This window comes from Manacus candei, unplaced genomic scaffold, assembly GCF_025592945.1.
Source record: "Manacus candei isolate 608988 ecotype Guabito, Panama unplaced genomic scaffold, ASM2559294v1 h1tg000005l, whole genome shotgun sequence".
Taxonomy (NCBI): Eukaryota; Metazoa; Chordata; class Aves; order Passeriformes; family Pipridae; genus Manacus; species Manacus candei.
The window spans coordinates 26,241,207-26,253,381 of NW_026138053.1; the positions used below are offsets into that span (position 1 = coordinate 26,241,207).

The 12,175-nt window shown below is 43.9% G+C and overlaps 1 protein-coding gene across 5 annotated transcripts in view; it reads left to right on the top strand.

Annotated features, from left to right (window-relative positions):
• Positions 1-12,175, top strand: part of SMG7 (SMG7 nonsense mediated mRNA decay factor) — a 50,526-nt gene that overhangs the window by 34,175 nt on the left and 4,176 nt on the right. For 3 of the 5 annotated variants that reach the window (XM_051793725.1, XM_051793734.1, XM_051793743.1), the window contains 8 exons: positions 130-249; positions 483-918; positions 4,498-4,642; positions 5,848-6,239; positions 6,941-7,306; positions 8,819-8,968; positions 11,351-11,431; positions 11,984-12,143. In XM_051793725.1, the coding sequence (XP_051649685.1) occupies positions 130-249; positions 483-918; positions 4,498-4,642; positions 5,848-6,239; positions 6,941-7,306; positions 8,819-8,968; positions 11,351-11,431; positions 11,984-12,143 (1,850 nt within the window). The remainder of the gene's footprint in view (positions 1-129; positions 250-482; positions 919-4,497; positions 4,643-5,847; positions 6,240-6,940; positions 7,307-8,818; positions 8,969-11,350; positions 11,432-11,983; positions 12,144-12,175) is intronic. The other 2 variants (XM_051793752.1, XM_051793760.1) reach the window with 2 other exon arrangements.

The following is a 12,175-nucleotide window of genomic DNA, read 5'->3' on the forward strand; positions in this document are numbered from 1 at the left end:
TTTGAATAACTCCTTATGAAAGTTTACAGCTTTTAATAGAGTAATGCTGGCATGTTGTATTTCTAAAGAAATATGATGTTGCAGAGGGTAATTGTGTAATTAATATTTCCTCTCTTGTGTCAATACTAGGAACTTGGATTTTTCCAAAGGCCACCAGGCAATTACAGGAGATAAAGAAGGGCAGCAACGTCGGATACGGCAGCAGCGCCTGATCTTCACAGGCAAATGGATCGCTGATAATCAGCCGAGGTAAGTGAAATACCTGCTGTATTTCCCTGCTGCCATGAGCTGAGGTAACACAGGGGCTAGAGCTCAATGTTATTTTTCTTTCTGTTCAACACAACGATTACCTGTACTGTGAGTACAAGATGCTGACAGCGCTAACAGCATGTTCTGTGGGTCTACGTGCCATTGCTTCATAGACTGGTTGTGATAAGTAATGTAGTTAATTGTACTTGCTTTTCAATTGCGTTCTTCTTCAGGTTGATTCAGTGTGAAAACGAGGTAGGAAAGCTGTTGTTCGTGACAGAAATCCCAGAGCTGTTACTGGAGGACCCTAGTGAAGCCAAAGAGAGTCTCGCCTTGCAGGAGACATCCATGGCAGAGCCACTGTGTGCCGATGGGAGCCCTGGACTCAAGTCAGTTCTGGCCTCTGGCAGAAGCCTGAGCAACAACTGTGATGCAGGAGAAAAGCCAATGGTCACGTTCAAAGAGAACATCAAGCCCCGGGAGCTGAACAGGGAGCAAGGGCGCATCTATCCCCCGAAAGACGTAGCGAGGGAAAGGCGGGACTTTAGCAAAGGAATAGTGACCACTAAGAACGATGGGAAGAAGGACAACAATAAAAGGAAGAATGAGACCAAGAAATGCGGCTTGGATAAGATGCAGGAAGCGGGAAAGCAGAACGTGGCAGTTCAGGTAAGCCTTTAGCTCAAAGGGATACTGTGTCTGAGGAGGTACCACGAGTGTGTCAGGGAAGGCACTGCTTGTGGTAGAGCTGTGCCTCTGTATGCTAGAGCTGAGGTCTCACTGTGGGCACTGCTGATGAAGCTAATGCGCAAAAATATAAAGCACTTCTACCTCAAAGACCAGGTGTTGGTGATCTTTGGGTCTCTACCCTTTCCCTGTCTCAATTTCGGGGGAGAAAAGGATAGGGAGCAATGAAAGGTGATTTTGCTGTGTTAACTGTCTTAAAAGAAAAAAACAGACTTCTACCCATTCCACCAGTTATTCAGACCACCAAGACTGTTCACATGGCCAGGCTGCAGTCATGCCTCACCCATGCTGTGGTCTGTTGAGAAGGAACTGGGTACTCTGCATTTTCAGTTCAGTTGACTTGTGCACTTCCAACAAACTGAACACGTCACAAAAGCACCGAATAGGATATGAGGAGTAAGATCCTCTGTACTGTGGGTGCAGTCAGGTGTCTCTGTAGAAGTAAGGAGAGCCATGCTGCTCTTAAATTGTAAATCTGTGCTCAAGAACTTGCTCAAAATTGTTGATTTTCACATCAGCTGCTCTTTTATCAGCTATATTTTTTTAGGGGCATGCTTTTTTCTCTATTTCTGTGAGCATTATGTGCAAAATCTGTCAAGTAAACAATGAATTTACTGATCTGACTTCCACTGAGTTGTAGTAAATAAGAGTGGAGAGTCTCAGGCTGATCTGATCTGTACCTGGCCAATCTCAGTCATTCCCCCAGTGATGACTGGGACCATTTAATGATAGTAATGGAGACTCTAATACCCTAGACCCTAGAGAAACTGTGTCAGTTCTTCAGTGTTCTTGCAAGTGGAAATTATTTCCTAATGCACTTTATCTCCCTTACCTGTGTGTAAGCCCATTACTACTGCCCAGGACAGGTCTGCAGAATAACTCTTTGCAACTTCTCTGAAGTCCTGTGTAACTGAGGTCTTGTTTTCCCTAGGCTAGACAGACCATCTCTTTTAGTCTTTCTAGCTTGCGGTGTTAGGTCTCTTGGATCATTCTTCTTGTTCTCCTGATTATTTGCTGTTAAACATCATGGATATGAAATGGAAGGTCTGAACTGGCAGCATTATTCAGTTGGTTTTGCAGAGGGTCCTATCAGGGAGGGCAAAGTGTTACTGTAAAGGCTACAGAAACCGTGTGGGAATTGTTTGTGACTCGCTGAATGCGACTCTGGTATCTGAAAACCAACACAGGTGAGTTAGAGTAGCAAGTTTCTTATTTATTTGTCAAACATGTCTGGAATGTGGTTGCAGGCCTGAGCATAACTCCCAGTTTTAGTTTTTGTGCCCCTGTCTTGCTAAATAAGGACTTGAGGCTGATAAAAACCCACCAGATCTGAGAAATATATGTAACTTTTTACATAGGAAAGATAACTTATTTATCAGAAATTTGCTTGTCTTAGTCTTAAGAGACAACAAACCCAGGAAGAACTTATTTGAAACCCAACAGTAGCAGAATCTGCTCTGATGTGCTTGGTCATCCTTCTTCTCTTCTTCAGTAGAAATTAATTTTGACTTTTTAGTTCCATCAGCTGTATTTATGAAAACTAATCCAAGTAAGTGCCTTTTATTTTATGTAGCTTGTGGACTTATTTCTCCAGTCCTTCCCCTCACCCTGAGAAACGAGTGTAGGTTTTTGTACCAGTTAGTGGACTCTTAGTGCTCTGCTTTGGCCTTCCTGGAAATACCAGGCTTTATCTCCTCCCTAGTTCATTGCATTCAAAAGCTTAATTGCTGAAAATGCTGCAGCTCCTACTTAGCAAAAATGTGAAGAATGTTACACAGAACAAATCAGTTCTGCTTTGCAGATAAGTGGAAAACTTGCACGCTCAGGCGGGATGTGACATAGGTTGAATCTGTACTCTGTAGGGAAAATGTTGGGTGCCAAGGAAGGTTTAATGCAGGCTCACTCAGGATGTAACATACTCTTCAGAGGTCACTGTGATGAAATGGTACCTCTCAAGCACTGTGTAGGAACACTTAGGACCACTGTGGGACTAAATATTTGGTAGCATTGACACTTTTGAGGTGAGATCAAGTAGAAGCAAGGAAGCATCTGGAATTTGTCTGTCTTGATTAATTAATTTTAGGTATTTAGATTTATAAAGTTAACTGTAAATCAGAGAGCCTTTTGGAAACCATCCCTTGGAAATTTGTTATAGCACCTTTGAGTTTCTGATGGACTAGAACTCCCTGTTTTGAAATCCCGTGGCAGTAAGAGCATCTTTGAATTCTCCAATGTTCTGTAAAAGAATACAAAGCTCTTGGTATGATTATAAAAATGTTTCACTTATTGTGGAGAAAAAAGGGGCAGCACAATGTAAGTTGAATGTACAGAATGTGATGGACAGTGAAGGTGTCAGGATGTGGCACGAGCAAGGGCTGCATTGTTTGTGGTGTTTAGCATCAGCCAGAACCTTGACATGGAGTTCCCTCTGGACTTTTTCTAGTGGGAGATCAAAAATTCACCCAGACCTTCGAGTTTTACAAGCACGGAAAGAACCCTGCACTCCCACAATTTCTAAAGGGGGAGATTCAATTTGAAAAAGAATTTAAGAAAACATTTGAATGCATCTACCCCTTTACTATTGTATTTTGACAGAAAAAAAAATACCCTGTAACTCCTCTCCACTCAGTAGCACTAAATGTTGAAATAAACCCTACAGTTTTGGTTTGTTTGGTTTGGATTTTTTTAATTTGGCCCCTGATACAGCCCTTTTTTTCACTCACCTTTGAGGCTTGGTGTCAGGTCTGTTCCTGGGCCCTTTCTGTATTGCCCGGGTTCCTTGCTTGCTGTCTTTTTCCTGCCTGCTCCATCTTGCATTCCAGGCAGTTCTGCTGAGCTGAACAGAAAGGGAAAGTAGTCTTCCCCTCTGTCTTCCTCTCCAGGAAGACCCAGACTGCAGCAGACTCAGAATCAGGTAAACATTACATTACATTCTTCTCTCTGCCTTTAACCTGGTGCAGCTCTTTCAACAGAACACCCAGCAGTTACGCAGTAAACTGGACACTTCTGCTGTTTGTCTTGTATGCTCTGGGTCAAAATAATTTCATTAGGCTGAGAGAACTCCCTAGGAAGAACGTGGCAGTGTTTGTTTGTTTTTTAAGGTGCTGCAGGTAAGTGGCATGAGTTAGGCTGAAGCAGTGCCCTAGGAGAAGCATAATAGCATCTGCACTTTTGTTTTTAAACACTGCAGGTGAGCAGCATGGTAGGTTCTTTGGATGGTTTGAGGATTATTATGTCTGCTTCCCGTTCTCTTGCTAGAGAAAGAACCTGTTGCATCTTCTGAGTAGATACCCTTAGAGTGCTTTTGTGAGGCAAGGAGTGCCTGAGGACACGCAGGGTAACTTGCCTGGGGTCAGTAAGGAGGGTTCCTGTGTTCCAAACCCCTCCCAGTTAGGGAAAAGATGATCCCTCAGACAATCCGAGAGTTTTTTTTTGGCTTGACATAATATGGATAATTACAGGAAAAGTGATCTAATTTCTTCATACTTTCTTTTGCATCAGGTAAAATCCCAGACGGAGATGAGGAAGACTCCGGTGTCCGAAGCCAGGAAAACACCTGTAACTCAGACTCCAAGTCAGGCCAGCAGTTCCCAGTTCATCCCCATTCATCACCCAGGAGCCTTCCCTCCCCTTCCTAGCCGACCAGGTAATTTGCATTGTTCTTTTGGAGTGTGATTTATTGACTGCAAAGAAAATTCCTGCAATAGTGGTTGTTGGAGCCTCTGAAGGTAGGGGCTCTGTTAATGATGTGGATTTTTATGTTGGAAATCTTAACAAGTAGTAAGAAATGAGCATATCAGAATTGAAACAAGATAAATAAGATTGTTTATGCTTTGGAATCGAGGTCTGTCATGAAATCTGCCATGTCCTTTCTTGGTTAGTGGATGTGAGATCAAAAAAGTTCATGGAAGGCTTTTCCTGTCAAAACATGACAAAGGCTTCTGCTCAGGAGGAAGCATTCCCTGTGCTCAGGACTCCATTACAAAAGATCAGTTACACAGCTTTCTTTATAGCTCAGTTTCTTTTGTACTGATGCTCATGTTTCAAGCTGTAATTTGTGTGGTCTTATTTGCTGCTGTTGCTGCAGTGCATGTTCCCATTTTGTTGTGGAGTGTTCCTGTCATACCTTGCTGTCCATGTTTGCTTGTGGAATAGCTGGAAGCTGCATCTTCCCTGCAAGCTGTTGTGTGGAGTTCCTCAATATAAGATAGAGGGACATCTTCCCTGTCCCAAAGTCAGCATAAAGTCTGGCTTGTGAGAACACAAAATTAAAGCTTACCTTCCAAACCTGGCTTTTCAGTGTGAACTACAGGGAAGGAATTGATCTTGCGGATATGAGGATTTGTTTGCTTACCATCTGTCTCTATCTAAATTAATCCAGAGACTGGTGATCCTCTGGGAGGAGGCAGTAGACTTATTTTATTGATTGCTTCTATTTATTCCTGCAGAAGTTTAGTCCCTGAAAATGTGTTTGACGGTGAGGGAACTTTGGAGATAATGCATCAAAACCCCCAGACTGGTGAAGAAAAAGGTGGTGGGGGGAAAGAAAGAGCTGGGAGATGGAGGCAAGGGAGGAGGGGAAACATGATTCTCTGAGGCACTTCCCTGGCTGACTGTTATCAGTGCCTGGAATATTGCAAGAAAACTCCAGAACTCTGAATCCCTGTGTGATCACAGCCATGTACATGCAAAGGTGAGGAAGGACATTACAGTGCATGTCCGCAGACTGGTGCCTCCTTTCCTCATAGTCTAAATGAACAGCACAGGAAGAAAAACCCCACTAAATGTTTTCTGGAGGGAGCTCTCTGCTCTGCCAAATTGCAATTAAAGGTGCATTTTCATCTCTTGCAGGATTTCCACCTCCAACCTATGTCGTCCCCCCTCCTGTGGCTTTCTCCATGAGCACAGGGTACACCTTCCCGGGTGGCGTTTCTGTCCCAGGAACCTTCCTCCAGCCCACAGCTCACTCACCTGCAGGAAACCAGGTGCAAGGTGGGAAACAGTCCCACATTCCTTACAGCCAGCAACGGCCCTCTGGACCAGGGCCAATGACCCAGGGACCTCAGCAAACACCACCTCCTTCCCAGCAACCCCTCTCATCTTTACCAGCTCAGGCAACAGCACAGTCCGCAAGCCAGTTACAGGTCCAAGCTCTGGCCCAGCAGCAGCAGCAGCAACAGTCCCCCACAAAAGCTGTGCAGGGCCTGGGGAAGAGCCCACCCCACCACTCCGGATTCCAGCAGGTAAACTTGACCTGTGCTATGTGCTAAGCTTTGTTTAAAAACAAATGACAGCTTTCAAGACTTGTGTTCCTGGATTACCTTTCAAAATTGTGGTTAAAGAATTTTTTGATTGTGAACTTCTGGGGAAATTTGAAAAGGAGCGGAAGTTTGGTGGGTATGACTGTGTGATGCTGGAGCTGAGAGGAAGGTACGCACTGGAGTGGGAATGTGTTTTCTGTAACCCTTTTTCTGTGTTTATAGGCAAGGGATGAAGGTGATATTTCTGATCAGGTATTTCTGTCCCAGGCCTTTCTAGTTTTCTCGTGTGTGAACTTTCACTCATACTCTTCTTTTGGCTAATGGTGCACTGCCAGTTCCCTCACAGCTCTTAGATTTATACTTGCTTTGTACTGGAGAAAAATCTCCCTTCTGGCATGTCTGCACTCGATGGTGAGACCCTCCTGGTGTTCTGGGCAGCTCATACCTCAATAAAGGTTTGCTTTATAGGTTTTAGTTTATCAGGGACTGGATTGGAGTAAGGATTGTACTTGGCTATTGGTTTAAAGCTGGACTAGAGAATATTAGATGAATAATGCAGACATTGCACAATCATTCTTATTTGCTGTCACACATGAGCCAGGCTGACAGTTTGGATGGAGTTAGGCATTCAGGTAACATTAATTGTTCTTCCCTGCTGGTGAAATCCTGTGTCTCTGCCTCAGTATCCGCAGACAGACTCATCGAAGCAGCTCTGGAATCCCCCCCAAGTCCAAGGCTCCCTGGGGAAGATCATGCCTGTAAAGCAGCCCTATTACCTGCAGGCCCAGGACCCTCTCAAATTATTTGAACAGTCATTGCAACCTCCTGTGATGCAACAGCAACCTCTGGAGAAAAAAATGAAGCCTTTCCCAATGGAGCCATATAATCAGAACCCCTCAGAAGTCAAGGTGCCAGAATATTACTGGGACTCTTCCTATGGCATGGCTGACAACAGGGTGGTGGCCCAGCAGTCGAACATGGACCGCAGGGGAAAGCGGCAAGGAGTCTTCCGCTCAGAGCAGGATGCTGTCTCCAGGATGACCTTTGAGGTAAGATCCAGGCTGCAAGTGGTGAAAACCAATGAGGCTCTGGGATTCCTGACAACTCTGGGCTTTCCCTGTTTCAGGAATGCCCAGTGGCCCCAAATAGGTCAATGTGAGCTTATTTAGAAGAGCCCTGGGTATCATGGGGTACGTGGGGTTCCAGAAAATAGTGATGAATTTTCAGTTTGAGTTGGCTATGTGTGGGATCAGTCTCTTGAAGATCTGGTTTCAAGTAGGTGTAAATCTTGTTCAGTGTGGATGTGACATTGATCTCTGCACTGTGTCTGACAGGTTTAGAAACATGGCAGCTGTTAGTTTTGGGGAAAATTCTTGTCTGGCAACTGATGAAAACCGTAAAAGCCACCCAAATAATTGCAGTTGAATTATTACTCTTTAGATGAACTCTTAACACCCCTCTAGTGAATTGAACAGCTGAGGCTGCAGCAGTCCAATTGAGGACGGAAATCAAGGCTGGTAGCAGCAGTCTCATGTTAGATTTTTTGTTTGTTTGTTTTTCCTGAAAATCCCACCACTGAGAGCTGAATTACTTCCTTAGCTGTTAGTTGCACTAATGGAATACTTTGCTTCTGTTCATGCAGTTGTGCTTCATGTTGCTGTTTCTAAAACCAGTAGTGTCTGTTATTTATTATTGGAGTTATCTCTGAGTGCTCCTGGTGGTGTTTATAAGGAAACCTAAACAGAGGCCTCTTTAAACCTTTTGTCGTGGTGTGCCTCTGTAAATGCTCTCAGGACTTGGAGAAGGTCAGCTGGGATCACTTGGCTCATCCTTCCAAGAGAAAAGCCAGACAATATACAGGAATCTACCCCTACTCTGATACCACATTGTGGTTTTTAGATGGAAACAGGGTCAAAGCCTTATTCTTGTTCCTAAAAAGGAAATCTTGCCAGCATAGTGCAGTGTGGAGAGAAGCTGTGCCCATGATGTATGTGCTCTAAGCATCCCTCACAAAAGCCAAGATGTCCAGTTTGAGCAGCACTTGGCAGGTTTTTTGGCCCAGTGGTCTGGTCAGCTGTATGCTGGTGTAGCAGCCGTCACCAGTGGAAATAAGTCTTATGGGATTTAAACTCCACTCATAGGGGAAAGAAGATGCAAACATAATTTTACTTGAAACCTAAATTACTCACAGGTCAGCTGTAGAATAATTGTAAGATTTCATGTTCCTTGTCCTTGAATGTGGACCCAGGTTCAGTGTGTGGCATGGATGCAGTGGGAAGCACACGCTGCACTAATTCGGACTTGCTGCCCATCACTTTGGTGACGTGACACTGCTCCCCATGCACATGAGGCCACGTGCCTGGGGGTGTTTTCTGCTCAGACTTCTCTCTCTGTGTGCCTCAGTACACTTCTGCAATGCCACTCCCTCACCTCACTCTCTGCATGCTGCCTTCTGCCTTCCTCTTGCTGTTCTGTCTCCTGCTCTGGCTTAGCTTCCCCTTACTGTCTCTGGCTGTTCTTTCTGCCTTCTGTTGTCTCACTGTGCTCATTTCTGTCACTAGGACCCCAAGAGCTCCCCTCTGCTTCCTCCGGACCTGTTAAAGAGTCTGGCTGCCTTGGAGGAGGAGGAAGAGCTGATTTTCTCTAATCCTCCTGATCTTTACCCAGCTCTGCTGGGGCCTCTCGCCTCTCTTCCTGGACGAAGCCTCTTTGTATGTATTTGATGTAATACTGCTGCTTCTCATTCTTAACTGGCATCTCTTTCTTCTGTGAAATGATAAGAAATGTGAAATTCCTTTCTCTCCCCCATCCCTCCTATCCAATTCCCTGCCTCAACCTTGAGCTAGTTTTCCTGGAGGCCCATGATATGGCTCCTGGGCCAAATCCAGGCCTGCTGATTTCTTCAGAAATCAGAATAACTGGGGTTTTTTTAAGTACAATCCACAGGAGAGATGCTGATGCTTCATTTAATGCACTCACTCTTTTGCAGTTGTATGGGCTTAGTAATAAAGGGGAAGAGGGGGCACAGGTTGAACTGTGGGGAGTCACCAAAACAAGGGTGTAGTGACAGGACAAGGGGGGGTGGTTTCAAACTGAAAGAGAGCAGGGTTAGATGAGATATTAGAAAGAAGTTCTTGGCTGTGGGGGTGCTGAGGCCCTGGCACAGGTTGCCCAGAGAAGCTGTGGCTGCCCCATCCCTGGGGAGTGTCCAAGGCCAGGTTGGATGGGCTTGGAGCAGCCTGGGCTAGTGGAAGGTGTCCCTGCCCATGGCATGGATGGGCTTTAAGGTCCCTTCCAACACAGGCCATACTATGATTCTGTGATTATAATCTGCATATAATAATTCCATAGAGGCAGAGGATGCTGCCCCACTAAATACAGAAAAGATTTCTTCCAAAACAAGATAGCTTTGGAAGAAAATAGCAAGCAACGGGCTAAATAATCAGTAACTCTTATATAAATACAGTAATTTTTGACAGACTGAAAGGCTTTTTTTCCTACATTTTTGTGTTAAAACGTTCCTAGTTCACTAGCTGGAGGGTCTTACAGCTGATGAATTTATAAATTGCCTCTGAAATTGCAGTGTACCTTTCCAGTATGGCTACAAGCATGTTCATAAAATCCTACTAACTCAGATTAGTGGCAGTAACAAAGAATTACTTGTGACTCAAAATCTCTGATTAAGTCTATTCCTCAGTTATTTTACCTGCCATCCCAAGGAGCCAGTAGCAAAATAGACACTCATTTCTGTCTCATTAGGTAACTTCACTAGGAAACTAATGGCTGCTTCATCAGCAGCTTCCTTTGAAGCTCCTACTGTTGTGGCTGCTGACAAATGGAAGGAAATCCTTCACTGTGCAAGCCGTGTGAATATGCAGAGTGGGAATTTTGTCTGCCTTTTAAAACGTGCTTTCAAAGTAATGAGTTGTCACGTTTAAAATCTTAACAAGCTGGGAGCTGCTTGCCAAGAAAATGAGGCTGTTTGTCTTAAGTTTACGGGATAAAAGCAAAGATATTCCAGATATTGCAACTGTGTTAAGGACAGAGGGACGCTAGGTCAGGTTTCTGTGGTTTGAATAATAAATTTAAAAACATCTGACATGCTGAGCTGGAGCAAGTGCAAGAGGGCTTTTATTTGGAATGAGACTACAGCTCTTTATTTAGTTCACACACAGTTTTACTTATGGCTTTATTAATTCCATGGCTTGGTAATCCTAAATTTGGAGATGTTCATTGTCCACCAGCCAAGCTTGATAAGTTTTCGTTGGTTTCTGTGTCAATGATAACCGATTCCATTTCTTCCTTAAATACACTTGTTTCAGAGACATTGTTTTTCACTCCTTAATCATAGTTAAAACCAAACAGAAAGCTGAGAAATATGCTGGAAGTGACAACTGTATGAAGGGGGCTGGCATAGATGATGGAAAAGGTCATGGCCCATAATATCTTTACATGGAACCCCAGGGGAGTTTTGGAACCTCTCTTTTAAACGCCTGGGTTGCATTTTTTTTTTTCTTCCTCTCTACAGTAATTTGTAATGGAAATGAGACAGTGCTAAATGACACTTGGACTCTTAAACCTAATTAAAGAAATCACAGCACTTGGCAGGTCTCGCTGTCTAAGAATGTCTGTACAGCAGGGCTGCTCTCAGAATTGGAAAATACTCTGTCAGTAGCCACGTACAAGGGTCTGATCACGTCTGAAGGAGTCCTCTGATCACTGGGAAGAATCCTGTCCTATTTGTGCAAGTTTTCACACAACCATAAGGGATTTTTGGCAGGAATCTCCCCTCCAGATGTATCAGGCAGAGTATTAGACTTCGGATTTGAAAAGCTGTTCTGGCAGTGGGGTTTGCCCGAGACTCTTTGCTGTCTTGATTGTTGATTTTTAGATATTAATTACAGTTAGTAGAAAAACTACTGACTCTCTGCACTTGGTAGTTTGCTTCCCCTGTCCTCCAAGGTGCTGGAGCCAAAGTGCATGGGAGGTTTTATATGTGACCAAACCCACTGTGGCAGTTTCTGACAACACACCTTGCTCCTGCTTAGTGCACTGATCACTAACTGCTCTCTTCCCCTTTTTGGTTTCTGAAGAAGTCCCTGCTGGAAAAACCATCAGAATTGATGTCTCAGTCATCATCTTTCCTGTCCCTCAGTGGCTTTTCTCTTAATCAGGTAAGTGAGAGTCAAAGTCTGCTGCCATTTGCTGTTTGACCTTGCTGTCAAACTAGTGGAAAACCTGAAAGAAATCCTTATGGAGGCCTAATTTCAGTCTGTATCAACCTTAATCTTTGCCTTCATCGGTTGTCTTCCCAAATTCATTAGCTGTAATGGTGCAGCTGTACTGTTGAATCTTGCTGAGTTCATGAGCCCCTTGCTTTTAGTAGAATCATGGAATAGACTGAAAAGGTGCATCTCAGGAGTTTTTATTTCCTGAGCAGAGAATGACTTGTTTTCTTCCAGAGAATTGAGCAGGGTCTCAATACAACGTCTCTGAGTACTGTGAATTTAAAGATTTTGTGAAGGCTTTGCAGTCCAGTCAGGAAAAATCAGTCTTGGTTCAGAGTGTGATGGATTTAATGTGATGGATTAAATAAAATAGAGAAGATGGGGCTGTGCAGTGAAAAAGGAGTTAGGAAATATTTTAATCTAGAATTGTTTCCTTTATACATTCTCAGTGTTTGAAATAAATCCAACACCTAAACATTCTGTTTGGGTTTTTTTCAGGAAAGATATCCAAACAACAGCATGTTCAATGAGGTATATGGGAAAAACATGAATACCAGCACAAAAACAGAAGTTACCCCCTCAGTTGCCCACCAGGAGACTTCACTCTATTCTCTCTTTGAAGGGACTCCATGGTCTCCATCCCTTCCAGCCAGCTCAGGTAATATTGGTGTGGTATTTCTTGTCTAGTGA